The sequence below is a fragment of the Pollachius pollachius genome (genome assembly GCF_949987615.1).
Source record: "Pollachius pollachius genome assembly, chromosome: 6".
In the NCBI taxonomy this organism is placed as follows: Eukaryota; Metazoa; Chordata; class Actinopteri; order Gadiformes; family Gadidae; genus Pollachius; species Pollachius pollachius.
In genome coordinates, this window is record NC_136939.1 from 23,974,071 (window position 1) to 23,995,679 (window position 21,609).

Here is a 21,609-nt window from a genome sequence, read left to right on the forward strand (position 1 = left end):
AAAGCCCTTAATTCACTTGAGAAATGTGTGCTTGGAGGTTTCTGGATGATGTATGCTTATCAATAGACATTTTACCATGTGAATGAGGTAGCAGTTCAGGTTTATCAGTAGCTCAATGGGATAATGCCTTGTACAGGTGATCCTGCAGCTCACCTGAAAGCCGAGGCACAGTATTGCATTAAGTGGAACATCTTCATCAACATCTTTCCTTCATAATTATTTGTCATATTTATATATCTTCTATTAGTGTGTTCTTGACTTTTAATTTTGCTCGGACCCCGTTAATCACCGATTACGGTTATATTTAACATTATGCTTTATGAAGAGAAAACAAGAAACAGAAAGCAAGGACAAAAACAATGAAAGCAGCAGACTTTACGAATCATAAATAGGTGTGCACGTAGCTTTAATAACTGAACATGTTCTGCTACCGTTTGTTCCCAACTGAACAGAAGAAATCAATATTCAGTTGAAAGTAATTTACAACATGCAACATTATCCCATAGACTTCTTGTTATATGAATGAAATATAAAATATGCCCTAAATCTGGTTCCTTGTTAGGATACTGACAGAAATGATGATATCAAAGCCCTTAAGAATAAAACTGCCAATGTCTGAAAATATACAAATATTGTAGTATAAAAAACATGTGATTTACCATCAATAGGTATTTAATATACATTTCAAATAAAAAAAATAATCTTTGCAAAACCTGCTTAGCTAACCTATTTATTTATATTCCCATTAAATGTCTTTCCTTTCCACAATAAAAACCTTGAAGAACTTCAGAAGAAACAACCCCTCATCAACTCTTCACTCTTAGTTTGAGCGTAATGTTCAGTACTTCATCTTTGGTGTTCAGAGTCGTGAACGTGTCTTCTATGGGAGACAACACGTTGAAGTTGTGGTCACTAGTTCTCAAGTTATTTCCTCCTCACTCATAAACGGGGCTACGCCTGAGACTTTAATCTGATTGGCTGGCTTAGCGAGAGGAAACACTGATATCAGTATCATTCATAGTGACGTCACACTCAGACACGCCTTCACCTTCTCAACAGCATCTAAAAAAGATAACCACTGCGCAAATCATTCTCCTGAACCACTTTACACTCCTATGATGACCACTTTATACAGCAGAGAGAGGGAGAGAGAGAGAGAGAGAGAGGGGGAGAGAGAGGGGGAGACGGAGGGGGAGAATGAGAGAGATGGAGGGGGAGACGGAGGGGGAGAGAGACGGGGAGAGAAAGAGGGGGAGAGAGAGGGGAGTGGGAGGGAGAGAACGAGAGAGACGGAGGGAGAGTGAGAGGTAGACAGACGGGGAGAGTAAGAGAGAGAGAGAGGGGGGAGAGGGGGAGAGAGAGGGGTGAAGAGAGAGAAGGAGAGAGAGAGGGAGGAAGAATGAGAGAGACAGAGGGGGAGTGGGAGACGGGGAGAGAGAGACGGAGGGAGAGTGAGAGAGAAAAAGGGGAGGAGAGAGAGACAGAGACGGGGAGTGTGAGAGAGACGGGAGAGAGAGAGACAGAGGGAGAGAGAGAGACGGGGAGAGAGAGACGAGGAGTGAAAGAGAGAAATGGGTAGAGAGAGACGGGGAGAGAGAGAGAGAGAGAGAGAGAGAGAGAAAGGGAGAGAGAGATGGGGACAGAGAGATAGACGGAGAGTGTGTGTCCGGCCGTCTGTGTCTGTGCTTTCTTTCTACAACCGACACAGAGACAGTGAGGCACCATCACCCCCTAACAGAAACCCAGGGAGGAGGTCCTCCTGGGTGAAGGTGGTCTGGAAGGTGTGGAGGTGTGTCAGTGTGTCTGAGGACCCTCCTACACCTGGGGACACTCTGTAGAAGGACAGAGTGCCAGCAGGCCGGTCCAGATACACTCCTACTCTGGTAGAGCCAGCGGGGGGGAAACGTATGTCTGTTCTAATACCTTTGTACCGGGTAGAGTAACCACCACCACAACAATAAAGACTCCAGGACTTGTTGTTCCCTCCAAGCCAGCTGGCGCCACCCCCTCCTCTCCTTGTGATTCCTCTGTATGTCACTCCTATATAAACACGTCCTTCCCACTCTACCTCCCAGTAACAGCGGCAAGTCAGAGCCTCTCTACACAACACCTGGGGCCAGGAGTCAAATCTCTCTGGGTGATCCGGATACGACTGGTCCTCTCCAACCTCCGTCACCTTTCTGTTGTCCTCAGACAGAGAGAGTCCTCTGAAGGCTGTGTTTGGGTCCAGTGTGAGTTCACAGGCATCTGAGGGAGAACAAGACATGATTAGCTGCCGAACCATTCTTCATCCTTATCATCATCCTCATCATCACTAGTACTGTTCTCTTGCATTCTTCTTTATATTCTCTTTTAGGCTGTTTTTGGTCGCTCCTGACTCTTCAAACATTAACATAGCAAGACAAAAAGAAAATCATGTAATAGGTACTATATTGGAAGTAGATGTGCTGTAGATTTTCTAAGCACATTGTGTTTTCGATAATTAAAGTTAAAGTTTATTAGAAATACCATGTGTGTGTGAGTGGTTGTCCAAATCAAAACATTGAAACCAAGACAAATGTATAGTGTGTTTACCTCAATAGTTATACTACATAAACATATTATACATCAAAATGTTCGGCATGATGAGCTTACTATTTGAAATACCTTCCAAGATATTAAACTTTTGGATTTCCCAATACACACACATCGCACTCAGCCCTCAAATGGACACCTGTGTAAACCATACATACTATATATACATATACATGTATATATACATGTCTATGTACTGTAAATAGACATTTATACACTATATATACATGTACTCTTACATACATGTACATACCTACGGATACATATGCATAAGTACACATACTGGCTGGAGATTAACTATTGAACCATAGAACTGGTTCATACATACTATACATACATAGACATGCACTCATACATACAAACCATCTATACATAGACATGTACTCTTACATACACGTACATACCTACACATACATAAACATAAGTACACATACAGGCTGGAAATTAAATTTTGGTTGCTGCATATACATATATATGTATATACACACACACACACACATACACATATTTACATATATACACACACACATATATATATATTTATATATATGTGTGTGTGTGTGTATATGTGAATACATATATGTATATTTGTATATGCATGTAAACATATACATACATGTTTACATATATACAGTATCTCACAAAAGTGAGTACACCCCTCACTTTTTTGTAAACATTTTATTAAATCTATTCATTGGACAACACTGAAGAAATTACACTTTGATACAATGTAAAGTAGTCAGTGTACAGCTTGTATAACAGTGTAAATGTACGGTCCCCTCAAAATAACTGAACACACAGCCGTTAATGTCTAAACCGTTGGCACCAAAAGTGAATACACCCCAAAGTGAAAATGTCCAAATTGGGCCCAAAGTATTAATATTTTGTGTGGCAAAGTGAATACACCCCAAAGTGAAAATGTCCAAATTGGGCCCAAAGTATTAATATTTTGTGTGGCCACCATTATTTTCCTTCACTGCCTTAACCCTCTTTGGCATGGAGTTTACCAGAGCTTCACAGGTTGCCACTGGAATCCTCATCCACTCGTCCTTGAGGACATCACGGAGCTGATGGATGTTAGAGACCTTGTGCTCCTCCACCTTCCGTTTTGGGATGCTCAATAGGGTTTAAGTCTGGAAGCATGCTCAGCCAGTCCATCACCTTTACCCTCAGCTTCTTTAGCAAGGCACTGGTCGTCCTGGAGGTGTGTTTATACACACTATATGTATATATACTGTATATACATTAGTGCTTTCAATCGATCACACAATTGTCCTTTTAAAGAGCCACTGAACCCAAAACCACTTTATTTGTATATTTTTTTAAAGGTGGTATTTGTCTTTAAATCGTAAAATAGTAATGTATGCATTTCTGACATTTAAAATCCATTAAAATCCTATATTTTTACCATCCTCCATCCCAACCCTATCTTGCACCCAGCGCATTTGACTTTCTACACTGACGCATGTGTCGTTGCTAGTTTGTAACTGGCGCAGAGCGGTCTCTTCCCTCCACCGCCACACGTCGGTAAATGAGGGAATGATCTTATGCCCCAAGGGGCGGTTTGGCGAAAGGAGGAGGCATGTTCTGGCACAAACGTTCCCTGGTGCTATTTTGCAGTTTCAGAAAACAATTCCGCCAAAAACCAGGAAATACCTGGTTTAAGGTCAGTGGCGCGTTGTTCAGATGCTATTTTAAGGGCGCATGCATAATGTTGCTTGTACACCTCGCGCATACACTTTTCTTCTCTCATCTACCTAGCCACACATTCTTGGTAAATTATTTGGGAAAGAACAGCTGATACAGTGGTAATAAGTTCTACTTTTAAATCAATGCATCTGCAAACACCGTACAGCAAACACATATTTTCTTGACACAAACATCGTGTACAAGCCCATAACTTTTAGGATCGATGAGTATTTAATTGTGAGAAAACACTGTTTTACCGCGAGTGAGTGTTAAAAAGAATGAATGAATGCGAGCGCGCATGTGTGCATTTGTAAAATAATTATGTGTGCGTCCATCTGTTTAAACACAAGCAAACTAAACACGTAACGCATAATTCAGTCTGTGCCAATGTATATTAACGGGGTGAGACATGCATATTAGGAACAAAAGTGGATAACGATAATGCATACAAAACTGGTAAGAAATTATGTTTGTTAATGTATTGCGTATATCATTAAATAGAACCACAGTTACCGCATATCATATGTGTGTTAAGTTTTCTTTGCCGAAATTTATTTGAGGACTCAGTATTTCTGAAGTTGTGGAAGAAAACGCTATTCCATGTGTGAATCAGCCCATATTATTTGGCCATGAACTGAGCCATTTGAAGTTTGAAATTCATGTGGTCATGCATCTGTCTCATCAGGGACTGCAAACGCGCTGTCAAAATATCAACTCGTCAGATTCAAATGTGCTCATGGCTCTTAAAGGGGATGGGAGCTGGCACTCTCGTTGGTTTATTGCACGTTACGCCCAAACCACACCTACGGGTAATTTGGCTACTTCAGACCAACCCTTTTTAGATTTGCGCCGGGCGCAAGAGTCATTTATCCGCCGGTAAAATAGCAACATCGTCATAGAACCGCCCACAAAGCTACTTGCGTTTGGCGCTTCTCACTTGTGTTTCAGACCGTTTAAATAGGACCTTATGTGAACAATTCCACTCCACTGAACGCAGGCGGCGAACTGTTCATGACATCAGACTGCCTTTACCGAGGTGGTCTGAGGTCACGACCAAGAGGCCCCCGGCGGCTCGGTGATATACGTATATGTAGACATATATACATGTAGACATATATATACGTAAGGGCGGAAGCCTTAGAACCGTTCTCCGCTGTGCGTCGGACGGTTGCCTCCGCTGTGCGTCGGACGGTTGCCTCCGCAGAGTCCATTAATTCCTGATAATGGACACCTCGAAGTGCATAATCCCGCCTATACCATGGTCACTTGCCGAAGAAAATAAATTAAGACCATTTATTAATATTTTCATGCGTTTTACAATCCAAATATAAAGTTATTCACAAGCCATAACTTTGTTTCCCTGGTAACACCTGAGGGTTTGACTAATACCTGGAACAATCATTACCCTCCCATAAGGTTCTTATGCAACAGAAACGTTGTTCACTCCTCCAGTAAATACGACGGACCTTAGATACGACATCGCAACGGGAGGTATTCTAGTCCGCTTAGCTATGAGCCAGAGAGCTAACATTATGCATTGTACATATTCATAATTCGTAAATCGTCCCAGCTTTAATACCACAGATACTCTAGGGTCTATAGCATATAACCGCGATGTCTGATTATAGTTTAATTCCTTTTTCACAATTTACCAGCTCTCATTTTAAGAATGAATCACCGCACCATTCGTTTTAATGGGAATCGCGACGGTCTATACTTTCAACATAATGTTTACATATTTATAATTTGAAATTCGTCCCAGCCTTTATACCACAGATAGTATAGGGTCTATAGCATATTACCACGTTTTCTGATTACAGTTTAATGCATTGTTCATAATTTACCAGCTGTCTTTTTGAAGGCTGAACAGACAATTTGACTGGAACTACTTGTGTCCGTAGCAGGTGTCCGTATATCAGGGGTTAATGCACACCCTGCAGCCAGAATTGAGTATTCCCCCAGACCATGCTATAAATATATATATATACCTACACGTACACATATATACATGTAGAGATATATATATATACATGTATACATAGATACATATATACATACATGCAGACATATATATATACATACATACATACATACATGTATACATATATACATGTATACATATATACATACATGCTTACCTATACATACATGTATACATATATATACATGTATACACATAGTATATGCATACATACATATATATATACTATATATACACATATATACATACATTTATACATGTATACATATCTACGATCTAGTGACTACTGGCTTCTTGGGGAACAAGATGGCGGCGGAAGGAGGTAGAGGTGCTGCTGGTGGTGTGAGAATTCGAACAAAACCTGATATATACACAACCGATGATGGGAAAGTTATTGTGGAAGAAGAACTCTTAAACTTTCTTGTTGTCAAAATGAAAACTCTATGTCAAGATGACATTGTTTTAATGGTTGTGAACCACTTCGGCTCCGAGTGGATTGAGAACTCCAAGAGAGTGCTGTTTGAACTCTGCCCAAACACTCAGCGCAATGTGTCACACAAAGGGGAGCAAAAAGACGCAAACAATGTCAAAAGCCGTTTGAAACTGCTTAACGAGGTTAGTGAAAATGTCCCTCGTTTTGTGTCTCATTACCTCGACGAACTCCCGCCAGTGACTTTCAATAGCCTGGATGTTTCTTGCCTGCTTGGCAGGATTGAACATCTTAGTGCGGAAGTCGCAGTTATGAAGCAGGCTATGTTTACTTAGACAAGTGCCTGCGAGGATCTCCGTGCGGTAACAGTGGATATTAGACAACGCCTGTGCATGATCGAGAAGCCTGGTACGAGCGGAGTGGCTGTGCCTACTCCCCGGGCTCGTCAGGTGAACCAGGCTGGCGGAAGCGGGGAGACCTCCAGCCGGGGCTCAGACAGTGCAACCCCGGGCCCTGACAGGACTACCAACGCAGCAATGGGAGCCACGAATGCGAATTGCGTGGCGTGTCACCCAAGTGGACCCGTGTTGTGGAGGAGGGTCGCCGGTTAAAACATGCCACTGGGAAGTCTCCAATGCCGTCCAAACCCCACCTGAACCCATCTAGAGACAAGAAGACAAGCGGGATTGTTGGAACGGGTGCTGGGGGAAGCATACAAGCCATAACAACAAAGTCAGTGAGTGTTTTTGCTGCACGCTTGTCGCCTGACTTGGAGCAGGACTCACTGGCTAGTTACTTGAAAGAGAAACTAGGCCGTGACGTCACTTGTGAAAAGATCGACTCTGTACAGACCCGGTTCAGCTCATTCAAAATAACCGCCGTATGCAGAGAGGTGGGTGAAATGTACGGTCAGCTTTTAAAACCTGGTTGTTATCAGGGAAAGCTAGACATGGGCCTGAATGTGAGCGTAAGAAACAGGCAAAGGCAAGATTCAAGTATTCTGTACGCTTTATTAAAAGAAATGAGCAGGCTATGAGGGCTAACTCCATGGCCAAAAAGCTTCAGCAGAATAATGCCAATGATTTCTGGAAAGAAGTTAAGGCTATTAATAACAGTAAGGTGCCCTTGCCGTCTAGTATTGCTGGGATCACTGGATCTGAAAATATTGCAGAACTTTGGAGAAAACATTATAGTGAATGAAGAACTTAATGCCTGAAAAGTTCTTATTAATGATAGGGTGATTATTAGACCTGATGAGGTGTGCCATGCCATTGAGAAACTGACTATGAACAAAGCATGTAGTCTTGACCAGATAACAGCAGAACATCTAAAACATGCTTGTGGTAGAATACCTGTGTTGCTTGCTATGTGTTTTACTGGTTTGTTAATGCATGGCATACTTCCTGATGCTATGTTTTCTGTATTGTTATTGCCAGTGATCAAAGTCAAAACTGGGAAAATCTCCAGCATTGAAAACTACAGGCCAAATGCTCTGGCTAGCATACTGTCTAAAGTTTTAGAAATAATTATTTTAGAAAGGCTTAGTGAGTATGTGGAAACCACTGACGACCAGTTTGGTTTTAAAAGTAAACTTGGAACAGATCGTTGTATATATGCACTTAAAGAAGTCATAAGTAAATACAGACGACAGAACTCTACTATGTTTATGTGCTTCTTAGATGCATCAAAAGCATTTGATAGGATTAACCATGGTAAATAGTTTGTCAAACTCCAAGAGCGAGGGGTTCCACCTTACCTGATAAGGATTTTGCAGCTCTGGTACACACAACCAACCATGCAAATTAGATGGGGCAGTAGTTTATCTGCACCTTTTCAAGTCACTAATGGGATGAGACAGGGTGGCATCTTGTCACCTGTCTTCTTCAATGTCTGAATGGATGATCTTAAGAAGCTTAAAGAGTGTAAGGTGTATGGTGGGAGAGAGTCTTATCAACCACTTAATGTACGCTGATGATTTGGTCATCATGTCTCCATATAGTGCTGGGCTACAGCAACTGCTTAAAGTTTGCTCTAGCTACGGAGTTCAATATGACATTAAGTTCAATCCTAAGAAGAGCGTTATTATGATTGCTAAAACTAAGGAGGATCAGAATCAAAAGTTCCCTTCATTCTTACTTTCTGATCGTACTCTAGAGGTGGTTAAGAAGGTAAGGTATTTAGGTCACATCATCACTGATGATCTGTGTGATGGTGATGATGTCCAGCGCTAGTGCTTTAAGCTTTATGCACAGGCCAATATGTTGGCACGAAAATTCCATATGTGCACGGAAGATGTTAAAGTCTTCAGAGCCTACTGTACTCCATTTTACACAGCTCACCTCTGGTGTAAATATAGAACAGCAAAACTGAAGAAGCTAAAGGTAGCGTATAATGATGCCTTTAGGATTATCCTTAAGCTTCCAAGATGGACAAGTGCTAGCTCTTTGTTTGTGACTAGTAATGTTCCCACCTTTCATGCTGTGTTGAGGAATTTTATGTACAAATTTATGTGTCGACTTATAGAGTAAAAAAACAAACTAATAATTGCACTCACTGACACTAAACAGAGTGATACAAGGTACTCCTCTGGGTTGTGGAAACATTGGAATCGATGCTTGTATGTATTTTAATCTGTGTTGACCTCGTATTTGTATTGTCATGTATTTGTATTGTCTTTTAAATGGAGTCCATTCAACTTTGAGTCCATTCATACGTACATGTATACGTAAATACATTATACATAGATACATACATGTATGCATAGATACATACACGTATATGTATATGCATACATGTATACGTATATACATACATGTATACGTATAGATACATATTTGTGTGTCGTGATGAATCAAACTAAACAGACACTTACACTTCTTTGGAGCTGGTTTCAGCCTCCACACTCCACCGTGCTCCAAACTGAGGGGGAAACAAAGTGAGAGCAGCATGTTGAAACATTCACCTTCATCATCTGCTGTCTCATAACTTTCTACACAACATGAGGTACAACTGCCTTTTCAAACCACTTCATCTAGCAGCGGCTTGAAACCTTGAAGGACACTTTGTCCCTGAGTGGTGAGCTGTCCTCTCCATACCTGAGAGTGTCCAGTCTCCAGCGTGGATCCTCCAGTCCAGCAGAGAATAGCGTAACTCCTGAGTCTCCTGGGTGATTGTAGCTCAGGTCCAGCTCTCTCAGATGGGAGGGGTTGGAGCTCAGAGCTGAGGCCAGAGAAGCACAGCCTTTCTTTGTGACCAGGCAGTAAGACAACCTGCACCGAACACACACACACACACACACACACACACACACACACACACACACACACACACACACACACACACACACACACACACACAGGTGTGAATTATTACTTTTCTGGATTTAAATCTATATTGTTGAATTGAACCTTGTGGTGCAACTGTTTGACCATTGGGTAAAACTGACCTGAGAGTTTCCAGTGTACAGTGTGGACTCCCCAGTCCAGCAGAGAGCAGCTTTATTCCTGAATCCTGCAGGTCATTGGTACCCAGGTCCAGCTCTCTGAGACTAGAGGAGTTGGAGCTGAGAACTGAGGCCAGAGCTTCACAGCATCTCTCTGACAGATGACAGCCATTCAGCCTTTACACACAATTAACATGAACATGTTAGGTACTGTGATTAAATATGTAATTAGAATTGCATCCATCTTATTACAAACATGAACGAATTTTAGTAATATCAATAACCTGGATCTTTAAATATTGGGAGATTGATGTCACACAGATGTTAAATTATTAAACAAAAGATATCATTAAAATTCACTTAAAAATATAGTTTTATGCATAGGCAGTTATTAAACTTTACTAAACAACACTAAACCCCATCTTGCTGTCTGACTACATGATATTCAGAATATTAATGTTAAACAACGTACAACTTATACCATCATAAACAAACTAATAATATAGTGTATACCTCATGTTAACATAAATATAAGAGTTATTCTTATGAAAATAATATACTCATGCCTACTATATTTCTGGATGTAAATCTGTTAAATGTCTTCTGATATTGAACCTTGTGGTGTGTAAACTGACCTGAGAGTTTCCAGTGTACAGTGTGGACTCCCCAGTCCAGCAGAGAGCAGCTTCACTCCTGAATCCTGCAGATCATTGGTACTCAGGTCCAGCTCTCTCAGACTAGAGGAGTTGGAGCTGAAAACTGAGGCCAGAGCTTCACAGCATCTATTTGACAGGTGACAGCCATTCAGCCTTTACACCAAATAAACAGAACATGTTAGGAACTGTGATAAATTAACATAAATCTTCAACTTATTACATAATGAAAGAAGGTTATTAGTTTAGGTAATATTTACTAAATCATTAGATGTTTATCATGTTTGGTTGTAAAATGTTAAATAGTTGTTAAGTTGTGTTTGAAATGTTTTTTAAATGAATACTACTTCTATATTCTAGCATTCTAACTATGCTATTATGTGTACTGTACTGCAATTCATTAAATGGTAATAGTACACCTACCAGATGTTTTGTATATTATTATAACTTTTATATTCTACTAGTATGTTCTGTTGTGAGTTGAATAGGAAAACATAATGTTATGAACCTCCAGAGATCTTTTGCATAGTATTATACATATTCCAGTTTTATGTATGTTGTGTTGTGTGTATTGTAATACATGTTATTAGTGAACCTATTAGTGAAGAGAAAGATACCTACATGTACACATATATAGAACCTAATCATGTTATTAGTGAAGACTTTTGAATGGTTGAACCCCTCTTTGAACTGTCTTCTCTCATTTTTAATACCCATCTTTTTAAATTATTAATTTTTTTCTCCTCCACTACGGAGGCACTACTATTTATTCACTAGGCTTAGCAAAGATTTTTTATCTGCCATATGTCTAGTGTGGGCTGATGGTGTGCGCGTGTGTTTGTTTATTGTATGTATTGTTGGGTACGGACACACCCTGCTGCTCCTCCACATGTGAAGTTCCTAACGGAGGAATACATTTCTTTGAATTGAATTTGAACCTACAGAGATGTTTTGGAGGCTTTGACCACTGGCAGCAGCCTGAGAAGACCCTCCTCTGAAGCAGAGTATTTTTTCAGATCAAATACGTCCAGCTCCTCTTCTGATGACAGTAAGATGAAAACCAGAGCTGACCACTGAGCAGGGGAAAGAGATTTTCTGGAGAGATTTCCTGATGTCAGGTACTGTTGGATCTCCTCCACTAGAGAATGGTCGTTCAGCTCATTCAGACAGTGGAACAGATTGATGCTTTTCTCTGGGGAAAGATCTCCAGCTATCTTCTCCTTGATGTAAGACACTGTTTCCTCATTTGTCCGTGAGCTTTTTCCTGTCTGTCCAAGCAGTCCTCGTAGGAGATTCTGATTGGTCTCCAGAGAGAGGCCCAGGAGGAAGCGGAGGAACAAATCAAGATGTCCGTTCTCACTCTGTAAGGACTTGTCGACAGCACTCAGGTAGAGTTTGAGCTTTCTTTTTTCTGTTTGTTTGTTTTGAACAAGAATAGACCTCAGGGATTGTTGTTGTCCTGAGAGCAGATTGACACCAGTGTTGATAAAGGACAGAAAGACATAAAGGGCAGCCAGAAACTCCTGAATGCTCAGATGGACAAAGCAGAACACCTTTTCCTGGTACAGCACATGCTCCTCTTTAAATATCTGGGTGAACACTCCTGAGTATACTGAGGCTGCTCTGATATCGAAGCCACACTCTGCCAGGTCTTCCTCGTAGAAGATCAGGTTGCCTTTCTCCAGCTGATTAAAAGCCAGTTTTCCCAAAGAAACAATGATCTCCCTGCTCTCTGGACTCCAGTTTGGATCTGTTTCAGCTCTCCCATGGTACTTCCTGTCCCCATGTACGGACTGAACCCTCAGAAAGTGGCTGTACATCTGAGTCACAGTATTGGGCCTCTCTTCTATCTGGGATTTTTTGAAGATGTCCTCCAGAACTGTAGCAGTGATCCAACAGAAGACTGGGATGTGACACATGATGTGGAGGCTTCGTGATTTCTTGACGTGGGAGATGATTGTGCTGGCCAGCTTCTCCTCTCTGAATCTCTTCCGGAAGTACTCCTCCTTCTGTGGGTCGGTGAACCCTCTCACCTCCGTCACCATATCAACAGACTCAGCAGGGATCTGATTGGCTGCTGCAGGACGTGTGGTTATCCAGATGCGAGCGGAGGGAAGCAGGTTGCCCCTGATGAGGTTTGTCAGCAGCATGTCCACTGAAGTCGGCTTTGTGACATCAGTCCAGATCTGGTTGTTCTGGAAGTCCAGAGGAAGTCGACACTCATCCAGACCATCCAAGATGAAGACAACTTTTAACCGGTCTAACCTGCAGATTCCTGCTTCTTTGGTCTCAAAAAAGAAGTGATGAAGAAGTTTCACCAAGCTAAACTCTTTCCCTTTCAGTAAATTCAGCTCTCTGAAAGTAAGGAGAAAAGTGAAGTGTATGTCCTGGTTGGCTTTGCCTTCAGCCCAGTCCAGAGTGAACTTGTGTGTTAAGATGGTTTTACCAATGCCGGCAACTCCAGTTGTCATTATTGTTCTGATTGGTTTGTCTTGTCCAGGTAATGGTTTAAAGATGTCTTCACATTTGATTGGTTTTTCATCCTTGGCTGGTCTCCTGGAAGCAATCAGTCTGACCTCATGTTCCTTGTTGACCTCTCCACTGCCTCTCTGTGTGATGAAGAGCTCTGTGTAGAAGTCATTCAGACCAGTTGGCTGTCCTGCTTGAGCGATTCCCTCAAACACACACTTGAACTTCTTCCTCAAATTAGACTTGATTTTATGTTGACACTCGACAGCAGCAGATCCTAAACAAGAAAACAGGAGGCATCAGTTAGTGGATGGTGAAATCATCAATGTCAATATTTTCTGTTCAATGATCAACTTCATGATATTTAGTGGCTTCATTACTTTTGGTCGGAGAAGCTGGTCATGACAAGGACTGCATGTTCTAGATTCAAAATGTTTAATGTCAAATGTTTATGATTATTTAGATATTTCCATAGCAATATGATAGGTCTAATGATATTAATAATGATAGTGGAAAGTGGCTTGCTATACTGATATCACAAGATAGTCCTGCATCTCTAAGGTAAAAGCATTATCCTACCTACATGACTGTAATAAGTATGGAAAAAAACACAGTCAATGAAGGACCACATTCCGAGGGACATCCATGTGACCCTCCTTCCACCTCCGGACAGCCCTCTGAGATGAACCTGGTTTACTTAGCAGTCTTCAAGTGGATCCCTAAAACTATAGACCATTCTTTACCCGGCTCCCCTCATCCCAAAGACAGGGAGGGCTTCATGAGGGCCACAAAGAAGATGCAAGGCCCCTGCAGTCTTTCTCCCACTTTACTTATACTGACCTATAGGTTAAAGTTAACTAGTTAGTACTACGGTTAGAGTCAAACACTGCCTTTATGAATGGATTCTACAATCACATGCAGTGGTATTTTTGTCAATTGTTTGAATACATGACGATTTTCTAAGTATAAGTGATTGTCATTATGCTCATGTGTGTCACATCTTTATGTTAACTCATACATGTGGAATAGAGAATTTGTGTTTTTGATTATACTTTTTATACAAAATTCTGCGCCTGATGCTCCAGTTGGAGAGAGATGATCCGCTCATTCCACAGAAGCCGAATCCATGCAAATCAAAATAATGTTGTTACTTCTAGGGGGGATCTGGTAATTCTGTTATCTGTTTTTATTTGGTGGTGTTAGCGCTGTTTGTTTTTCATAGTTTAGGGAGTAATGCTATGGTCCAACGTCCCATTGCGAGGTTAGCCCAGCCGATGTCCTGCCTTTTGTTATTTTTGGCCCATCTCCCGCCAGTAGGTGTGTTACCCTGCACGTTGATTTTCGTGGTTGTTCCAAATAAACCTCATTCATGATTTGTGTGTCTCATATACAGTACATCGAAAAGACTTGCACGAAGGAGAGGACATGGCAAGTATATTGTTTAACATTCAGTTGAGGCTATTTGCAACCCTGGTGCAATTATCAGTACATGCTATTTGCACCCCTGGTACAATTATCAGTATATGCGCACAGAAAAAATAAAAAATATAAAGAACTTCTGCAGACAAGGTAACCCTGACAGGATCTTCTCCAAACGTTTTTAAGTTTGGTGATCAGACTCCTCAAATACAGTTGTAAACAAACACCCATGATTGCCTAGGATAGCATTGGGAATAGCTACACTATTTTGCATTGTTAGCCTCCTCAATAGAACACACAAGTAAAACAGCTTACTTTAATCTTTGATTTATTGCTTGATTCAGATGTTTTGTGTGAGTATCAGAATATCAGGGAGGCACTGAATTTGAAACTTTATGATACTGGAGATCTGTGGGGTATACTACGAACCTCGCTGAACATACCCAGCACATAATAAGGCTAGGGAGGCGTCCTGGCAAAAAACTGCTGATGTGTAAATTTGTATAAGTGAAAAGATTCTGCATATTGTCTATAAAAACATAGCTATGCCAAATGCAGAATTGTTTGACATTAATCCCAATAGAGTGATGATTATTTCAAAACGCATAAGCAACGTCCAACCTGCATTATTCTATAATTTAGGGAATTCACTTTAAATACATCCTATGTAGGAAATGTATCGCATATGTTTTCAACAGCTGAGAGGTAGCGGCGTTGGCATAGTGGATTACTATAAGAACCGAATGCCAGCGACAGGGGTTCAAATCTCGCTGGTTCATTATCATGCCTTTTACCCCCATAGATGTGGTGCCAGCACGGCCTTGACAACATGGGTTCAAGTTCGAAATAAGCACAAAAATATAATTCCATAACCTTTAGTGAATACGTTTTCCATATGACATAAGAATTGGGACTATTAAGCTTCACATAAATGCGCATCACTTGGGAGACAAACCCTGCACACAGAAATTCAAGACTGATGCAGTACCTCCACTCTACCATTCTCTCACAGAGACACACTGCGCAACAGTAAACATTGCCTACATAAGATCCAACAAAGACAATCAAATAGCGAATACCCTCTGATGAGAACCTGTATCTCTCATAGAGAATATTCTCAGGCAATACCAAGGGATCGGTCCCAAAAGAGCCTCTACGATACGGGCTCCGAGGTCCACGGGAACACCCAGTAATGGTGATTGTCAAAGCAGCCATTGCCTAGCCATTGTCAAAGCAGGGGCTAGGAAGCTGCGCACACCGATCTAACCCGATAGACTTAGCTGAAAACCTGCTCCCGACCAGGTTTGGTTGACAGTATAAGTCACCATGGTGATACAGCGACGTCACCATGGACGTGCCCAATCTCGTCTGACCTCGGAAGCTAAGCATGGTCGGGGCTGGTTAGTACTTGGATGGGAGACCGCCTGGGAATACCAGGTGCTCTAAGTGGTGTCGGGTGGTGGCCAATAGGTGGCACTCTTCCCTCTGGCCTTAACATCAATCCCGATGCCCCAGTGCAGGGACGGGGCCACTGTGCTGTGGAAGGCGGCGTCCTTCGGAGGAGACGTCAAACCAAGGTTCTGACTCACTGAGGTCATAAAAGATCCCAGGGCACTTATCGCAAAGAGTAGGGGTTTCCCCGGTGTCCTGGCCCAACCAGGCTCATTCAATCTGGCCCCCTAATCATCCTCCTGTATAATAGGCTGACTCATTAATTCCCTCACTCTCCACCTCAAGCTGGTGTGTGGTGAGCTTTCTGGCGCAGATTGGCTGCCGTGCATCACCCAAGTGGGTGCTATACACTGGTGGTGGTGAGTGAGGTCCCCCTTCACTGTAAAGCGTCTTTGAGTGTCTAGAAAAGCGCTATATAAATTCAACCCATTATTATTATTAAAAGAGATTGACTTTCGTGTCACAGCTAACCCAGGCTTTGAGCGCAACATACCTCGCTAACCCACTGATCGAGGTTCATAGTACAGGGAATTGGCTGGCTGACTAAAAAGGCACTGAATTTGAAACTTTATGACACAGGAGGTCTGGCTTGCTGACTAAAAAGTGTTGTGATCATAAAAGCGTGCCAATCTGGCAAAAGCGTAAATCTGACAATAGAGGGAATAGATCCGGCAACCTCTTTATTACAGAGTTAGCTTGCAGCGTCGCTGCAAGCTATTTTACTTGTAGCATCGCTTCGACCACGGTGGCCACACTCTTCGCCGCAGTTTCACTCATATACAACTATATGACGCTACAACTAAGAACTTTGTCCACAATGTATCTCATTCGATGTCATGACATTTAACAAAATAAATAGGCAATATAGAATATATAAAATACATCAATTCATATAAAGTACACGAATGCCCGGGAATGCAAGCGCATGCGTGATGCCCATGCGCGTGCATTCGTAAAGGGTGTTTTTAGCCCAACTGTGTGGCCAAGGCTATTCGTACCAGGGGTACGAATGGACACTCCATTAACATTATTTAACCTGACCCACAATAACGCTACACATCTGGATCAAACCATTTAACCCAATACCCCCACAATAATCCTCCATACCTGGATCAAACCATTTGACCTGATACCCCAAAATAACCCTCTATACCTTGGTCAAACCATTTAACCTCATACCCCCATTAATCCTACATATCTGGATCAAACTTTTTAACCTCATACCCCCATTAACCCTCCAAACCTGAATCAAACCATTTAACCTCATACCCCCATTAACCCTACATGTCTGGATCAAAACTATTGAAGTGTCACATTATTACTCTGAACGGAACAAATATTCTCATACTGCTCTTCATAATTAGTAGTTCCTCTCAGTTTTCAAGATAAGAGTATCTTCTGCCCTTCAACATAATGGTTTCCTCTGTCTTCAAAATAAGAGTCTCTTACTTCTCCACAGTATGTCGGCCAGTTCCTCCTGGTTCATCTCCATCAGGCAGAGCTTTGTGATGTCCACCACTCCCGCTATGGCGCACCTCCTCTGCTCCTTGTTCTTACCATCCACCTCCTCCTCCTCCTTCTGACTCTCTGAGCATTGTGGGTAATCTGAGAATAGATCCCTCCAGAGCTTCTTCAGCTCCTTGTCTAGGAAAGCGTGTGCGTTCTCCTCAGCCCTCTGGAACAAAAGAAACATCAAGGAGAACTTTACTCTGAACTTACTGAGGACTTCAGAAGCATCTGTCATGGATTCACGTCCCGCTGGTCTAAAGAAGGAAGCCTGGAGACTATTTGGACCACAAGAGATGCTTTTTAATGTTCATGTAGAGCCTAAATCAAATGTCTTGTTGGAAATGTACACACCTTGATCAGCTCTATTTGATGCTGCTGTACAGACTGAGCACTGGTAACCTTTGACCTCTGGTGGGGTTGTCTGTGGGAGAGAACACACACCAGTGTTGCCACAGTTACCTTGAAAAAGTTATCTGATTACTGATATCTAGTTACTCCTTAAAATAGTAACTTAGTTACTTTACTTATTATTTGATTTTAAAAGTAACTAAGCTAGATTAGAAGTTACTTTATTAGTTACATTTAGCTGCGACAACATCCCCTGCTGCCTCAAAACGAAAAATTACAACTGGTTTTGCCAATGCTAACTTTATTGGAAGTGCAACATCAGCAATGTATCGCCTGACAATTTAAGTTGAACTTAAAAACAATTTCCTGAAAAAATTGATGTTTTTATAAAAAATAAAATCAAGTCTTTTCTGACTTCACAACAAAAATACATGCATTTAATAAAAACAAAATAAACAGTCTTTTCTGAATTATCAACATAAATACTTGCTTTTATACAATACAAAATAAAGAATTTTAAAAGTCTTTCTTGACCTGACATATTCTTTTTAACATGTTTTATGAACATTGAACTGGCATTAGAGCAGCAAGGAGTGGTTTGGCAAAATTGTTATCATGTCTACTTTTGTTACTTTGGCTTATGAGTGAAACAGTGGGGTGGGGTGAGTAAACCATTGGTTGTACCTCATTAACAGAAGCTTTACAAGAGGTTCCCCTTGTGTGGGATTTATAAAGTTGAGTGTGTGTGTGTGTGTGTGTGTGTGTGTGTGTGTGTGTGTGTGTGTGTGTGTGTGTGTGTGTGTGTGTGTGTGTGTGCGTGCGTAAGGAGTACAGGTAAACCAGTAATCCTCTTCAGTTAGTTAATGATTGATTGTGAGAGCGTATCAGTAAAGTCTGATATCAACCAACTGTTCTGTTATGAACAGTTATGTCATCGTCTGTTTAAAACTCCTACCTCTCCTCTCTGGAGGGCCGTCCATCTTTAAATTTAGGAGGATGACCCATAGAGCAGTCACTCTTCATGGAGACAGAGTTGGGTCCAGGGGAGTCTGCTCTCTCCTGCTGGACTATTCTAGAAAAATAAGAACCGGGATCACACCATGTCAACCACATCAAAAAAAAAGCCTTATCCCTCCTCTCATTCACACAATGTCAACCACATCACTAAAACAGCCTTATCCTTCCTCTCATTCACACCATCCCCGAAGGGTCACTGTTTGAATCCTCACCTCTTCTCAATAGATTTATGTCCATCTTTAAAGTTCCAAGGATCATCCATAGAGTGATCACTCTTCATGGAGACACAGCTGGGTCCAGGGGAGTCTGCTCTATGCTGCTGGATTCTTTTAGAAAAAAAAGAACCGGAATCACAACATGTCAACCACATCACTCAAACAGCCTTATCCCTCCTCTAGTTCACACCATGTCAACCACATCAATAAAACAGCCTTATCCCTCCTCTCATTCACACCATGTCAACCACATCACTAAAACAGCCTTATCCCTCCTCTCATTCACACCATGTCAACCACATCACTAAAATAGCCTTATCCCTCCTCTCATTCACACCATCTCCGACCGGTCACTGTTTAAATCCTAACCTCTTTTCAATAGACTGATTTCCATCTTTAATTGTGACAGGTGGATCCATAGACTGGTCACTCTTCATGGAGACACAGCTGGGTCCAGGGGATTCTGCTCTCTCCTGCTGGTCTCCTCTAGGAAAACAAGAATCAGGAGTTATGGATGTTTGATAGAAGCTGTATCTTTATAATATCTGGTAAATCGTTACCTTCTCTCAATTGACTGATTTCCATCTTTAAACGTAGCGGGTATATCCATAGACCAGTCACTCTTCATGGAGACACAGCTGGGTCCAGGGGAGTCTGCTCTCTCCTGTTGCTCTGGGCTTCAACACAACACACACACAGCTTTTACTCAGACTAATGATGGAGTCATGATATATCACCGCTGACCTCTGAGATGGACAACAGTCACAGATAGTGAGATCCTCTTCTCACCTCTTAGCTTTCCTCTGGCGGCCATGTTCCCCAAACAGACTGGTTTTAGAGGTAGGACCCCCCTCCTCTCTCTCCTCATTCATAGCAGACTGGAGACCTGGACACAAACACAACTCCATATTGTTTCTGTGGATTTTATTTGGGTACCAGACAGAAATTACTGTAGTGTTGACAAACCAAACAAACATAGTAAGGAGATCTTTTGAAGCGTATCAACTCTGTCAGAAAAAAAGACTCACATCAAACCAGGACACAGACCTGGACCTAAGTAAGAACTGTCATTAATCAATCATTAACTAACTAAAGAGGATTACTGGTTTACCTGTACTCCACACACACACACACACACACAAACACACACACACACACACACACACACACACACACACACACACACACACACACACACACACACACACAAATGGTCAGGTATCATACAATAGGAGTTAGGAGTTATCTAAAATATATTAATGCAATGAGAATATATGACTAATAATCTTAAGAAACATGACATTAAGCAAACTGTACCTTAGCTTCTCAGAGACTTCCTATCCTTCTCCTGTCTGATATACACACACAAATTATCACTATCTATCTCTATGGGCCCTATTTTAACGGTCTGAAATGCAAGTGAGTAGCGCAAAATGGAAGTAGCTTTGTGGGCGGGGCTCTGCCGCTGTTGCTATTATAGCGGCGGATAAATGACTTGCCCGACGCAAATCTAAAAAGGGTTGCCCTGAAGTAGCCTAATTACCCGTAGGTGTGGTTTGGGCGTAACGTGCAATAAACCAATGATAGTGCCATCTCCCATCCCCTTTAAGAGCCATGAGCGCATTTGAACCTGACGAGTTGATATTTTGACAGCGCGTTTACAGTCTCCGATGGGACAGATGCATGACCACATGAATTTCAAAACTTCAAATGGCTCAGTTTATTGCCAAATGATGTGCCCTGATTCTCACATGGAATAGCGTTTTCTTCTACAACTTCCGAAATACTGATTCGTCTTAACAAAACTTAACACACATATGATATGCGGTCCTGTGGCCACAACTGCAGGTCTATTTAATGATATGCGGCAATACATTAACACACATCGTTTCTTACCAGTATTGTATACATTATTTATTGATTTCCTAATATGCATGTGTCCCCCCGTTAATGTACATTGCCATGGACTGTATTATGCGTTAGGTGTTTAGTTTGCGTGTGTTTAAACAGATGGATGCACACACGCGCGCCTGCATTCATTCATTCTTTATATTACTCACTCGCGGCAAAACAATGTTTTCTCACGATCAAAATACTCTGAAACAAGATTTTGTTATGGAAGGCTGGGATATAGCCAACTTTGCTCGAGTTTATCATTATTATTATTTTAACGCACGGCATAGCCTACTACAGTGTTCATTCATGCAGCCTCTATGGGAAAAATGGTGCAGTTCCGACCTGCCATGGTACGTCAAAATAGCAACACCAACTGCGCTATCCGCTAGTGCACTTAGACCAGGTATTTGTTGGTCAGATGGGCAACTGCTTTATTGATCTGTAAGATAGCACCATGTATCATTTGCGCCGGAACACGCCTCTGCTTTTCGCCGACACGCCTCTTAGGCCGCAAG

General features: G+C 41.7%; 1 protein-coding gene across 1 annotated transcript; it reads right to left on the reverse strand.

The window, feature by feature from the left end:
* Window positions 1-1,693: 1,693 nt before the first annotated feature.
* On the reverse strand, window positions 1,694-19,826 carry LOC307076954 (NLR family CARD domain-containing protein 3-like; the record flags this gene model as incomplete). The annotated part of the gene is made up of 8 exons (XM_079738187.1): window positions 1,694-2,239; window positions 9,778-9,943; window positions 10,120-10,293; window positions 10,752-10,925; window positions 11,712-13,515; window positions 18,922-18,983; window positions 19,196-19,309; window positions 19,759-19,826. 8 exons carry the CDS (start codon window positions 19,824-19,826, stop codon window positions 1,694-1,696), a joined length of 3,108 nt encoding a protein of 1,035 aa, XP_079594313.1.
* Between the last annotated feature and the right edge of the window lie 1,783 nt (window positions 19,827-21,609).